The 2,500-nt window shown below is 43.2% G+C and overlaps 1 protein-coding gene across 1 annotated transcript in view; it reads left to right on the forward strand.

Moving 5' to 3' along the window:
- Positions 1-315: 315 nt before the first annotated feature.
- Positions 316-2,500, forward strand: part of nubp1 (nucleotide binding protein 1 (MinD homolog, E. coli)) — a 12,676-nt gene continuing 10,491 nt past the window's right edge. The window contains exons 1-3 of the mRNA XM_083676275.1: positions 316-354; positions 1,780-1,884; positions 2,205-2,338. Coding sequence (XP_083532401.1) covers positions 324-354; positions 1,780-1,884; positions 2,205-2,338 — 270 coding nt within the window. The 5' untranslated portion in view covers positions 316-323. The remainder of the gene's footprint in view (positions 355-1,779; positions 1,885-2,204; positions 2,339-2,500) is intronic.

A 2,500-nucleotide genomic window follows, 5' to 3' on the forward strand; every position in this document is an offset into this window, starting at 1 on the left:
TGCCTACATCAGCATGTTAACATGCCTAATGTGTTTCGTTGGCTCTGTAAAATGACTGAACCGGCAGGTTGTGAATAAAAATCAATTGTTGAAAATCAATGTTGTGCGAATCTTTCTATTCATTCCACAGTATATCTCTTACACTGACTGCTTTACCTGAACACTTGTTGTGAATGTAGCCTAATAGTAGCTGTAGTGGAAGAAACTGGCCATACGGCTTAGACTTCAGAGCGGTCGTTTTGGTATCTTTGTGCGGACGCGGAACCTTTAGTACCGGATTGGAATTGCGGGAGGACGAATTACACCGCACACTGAACGTAAACATGGCAGACGTACCAAGCAATGCGCCAGAACGTGAGTGTCTTTCAAGTTCATTAAAACAACATAGCACGCTACAGAAAACACGTTCAAGTCGTTATTTCACCTCTTGTCTTGTTGTCTAACAACATTATTGAATGTCAACGTTGTGAACGAAGAGTAGCGTGTCTCACGAGCTAGTACTGCCCCGGCTAAGCTAACGAGCTAGCTGGCTGGCTAGCTGTCAAAAGACAACTGTCAAACAACAGTTGATAATCTACCTACCGAGGGATATGGGCTAATACTATGTCGACGTTCTGTCTGTTAGCCACTAAATAAACGAATTTCACCGTTATGTTGAGTCTGCCGTGAAGGCTGCGTATGTGCTGATGCAACCTGGGTCACCTGACAATGACTTGTATAAGACAACACCATCATCATCATCATCATCATCGTCATCATAGTTAGCTAACTCTGGTTAGATTACTAACTCCTGTTCTATCTAACTGCTATCTCCTTCCAGTTGTCCAAATTGGCAAAATAATCTTAAAATAACTTTATCCAATGAATGTACAGTGTTAACTTTAGTTAGTTAAGTTTTATCGTGTTTAATTCGGAATCTTAAATAGTAGTGTGCCGTGATGTTGTAGGGTAGAGTTGGATTTAAATCATCACTCAGTGTTGAGTGTTTTCTCCTTGAAGTCATTACATCTGATTATCGGGTTTGATTTGTGATGAAGACATGATGGTTGAAGTCTACCTAGTTTAAGGAGACATGATGGTTGAAGTCTACCTAGTTTAAGGAGACATGATGGTTGAAGTCTACCTAGTTTAAGGAGACATGATGGTTGAAGTCTACCTAGTTTAAGGAGACATGATGGTTGAAGTCTACCTAGTTTAAGGACACATGATGGTTGAAGTCTACCTAGTTTAAGGAGACATGATGGTTGAAGTCTACCTAGTTTAAGGACACATGATGGTTGAAGTCTACCTAGTTTAAGGACACATGATGGTTGAAGTCTACCTAGTTTAAGGACACATGATGGTTGAAGTCTATCTAGTTTAAGAAGGAGACATGATGATTGAAGTCTACCTAGTTTAAGGAGACATGATGGTTGAAGTCTACCTGGTTTAAGGACACATGATGGTTGAAGTCTACCTAGTTTAAGAAGGAGACATGATGATTGAAGTCTACCTAGTTTAAGAAGGAGACATGATGATTGAAGTCTACCTAGTTTAAGGAGACATGATGGTTGAAGTCTACCTAGTTTAAGGAGACATGATAGTTGTCTGCCAAGCTCTCTGTGGTTTTCTATGTGGCTTGATCTTCTTTTGTTGTTTTTTGTGTGTTTCTATTGTCTCTTTCCCCTTGTCATTGTCTATGGCGTCTCTAAAGCACACAGTGTGTTACAGTATTGTAAGAAGTGCGCTATACAAACACAGTCTGATTGATTGATGGATGGATGGTTGTTGTCTTGCCAGACTGCCCAGGGACGCAGAGTGAGCAGGCGGGGAAGACGTCCACCTGCCAGGGCTGTCCCAACCAGCGCAACTGTGCCTCTGGGGCCACCAAGTTACCGGATCCTGGTGAGTCTGTCTGTCAGAACGCACAGCATCCTTTTCCTTAGGGCCTGGTTTCCCAGACACAGATTAAGCTCCTCTTCAGTGGAGGTTTTCCATTGAAAGTGTGATTTAGTCCGGCGACGAGGCTTAATCTGTGTCCAGAAAACCAGCCCTAAAGGTTCAGAGCTCTTGGCAGTGCTCAAAGAATTTGTATGGTTTGGGTATTAGCCTGTAATGAATTGACAATTCACTCTTGAAATTGTTTTTCTCTCTCTCTCTCTCTCTCTCTCTTTCCCCCCTCCTTCCATATCTCTCTCTTTCTCCCCCCCCCCCACCCCCTGCAGCCATAGCGGAGATAGGACTGAAGATGGCCACCGTGAAGCATAAGATCCTGGTCCTGTCTGGTAAGGGAGGCGTGGGGAAGAGTACCTTCAGCGCCCACCTGGCCCACGCGCTAGCCAGTGACGAAACCAAGGAGGTACATCTTAATTCTCTAAGTGGTTTCCTCTCCTTGTTTCCTTTCCTTGTTTTCTTCCCTTCATCATCTGATACACTGATAGGAAATAACTTACTGTTGTGTTTGGGGGGTTTTTTTCAAAGAGGAGAGCTTGCGAGTAAGAATTTCAGTACATGCCGTGAA

Source organism: Argentina silus (genome assembly GCF_951799395.1).
Source record: "Argentina silus genome assembly, chromosome: 9".
Classification (NCBI taxonomy): Eukaryota; Metazoa; Chordata; class Actinopteri; order Argentiniformes; family Argentinidae; genus Argentina; species Argentina silus.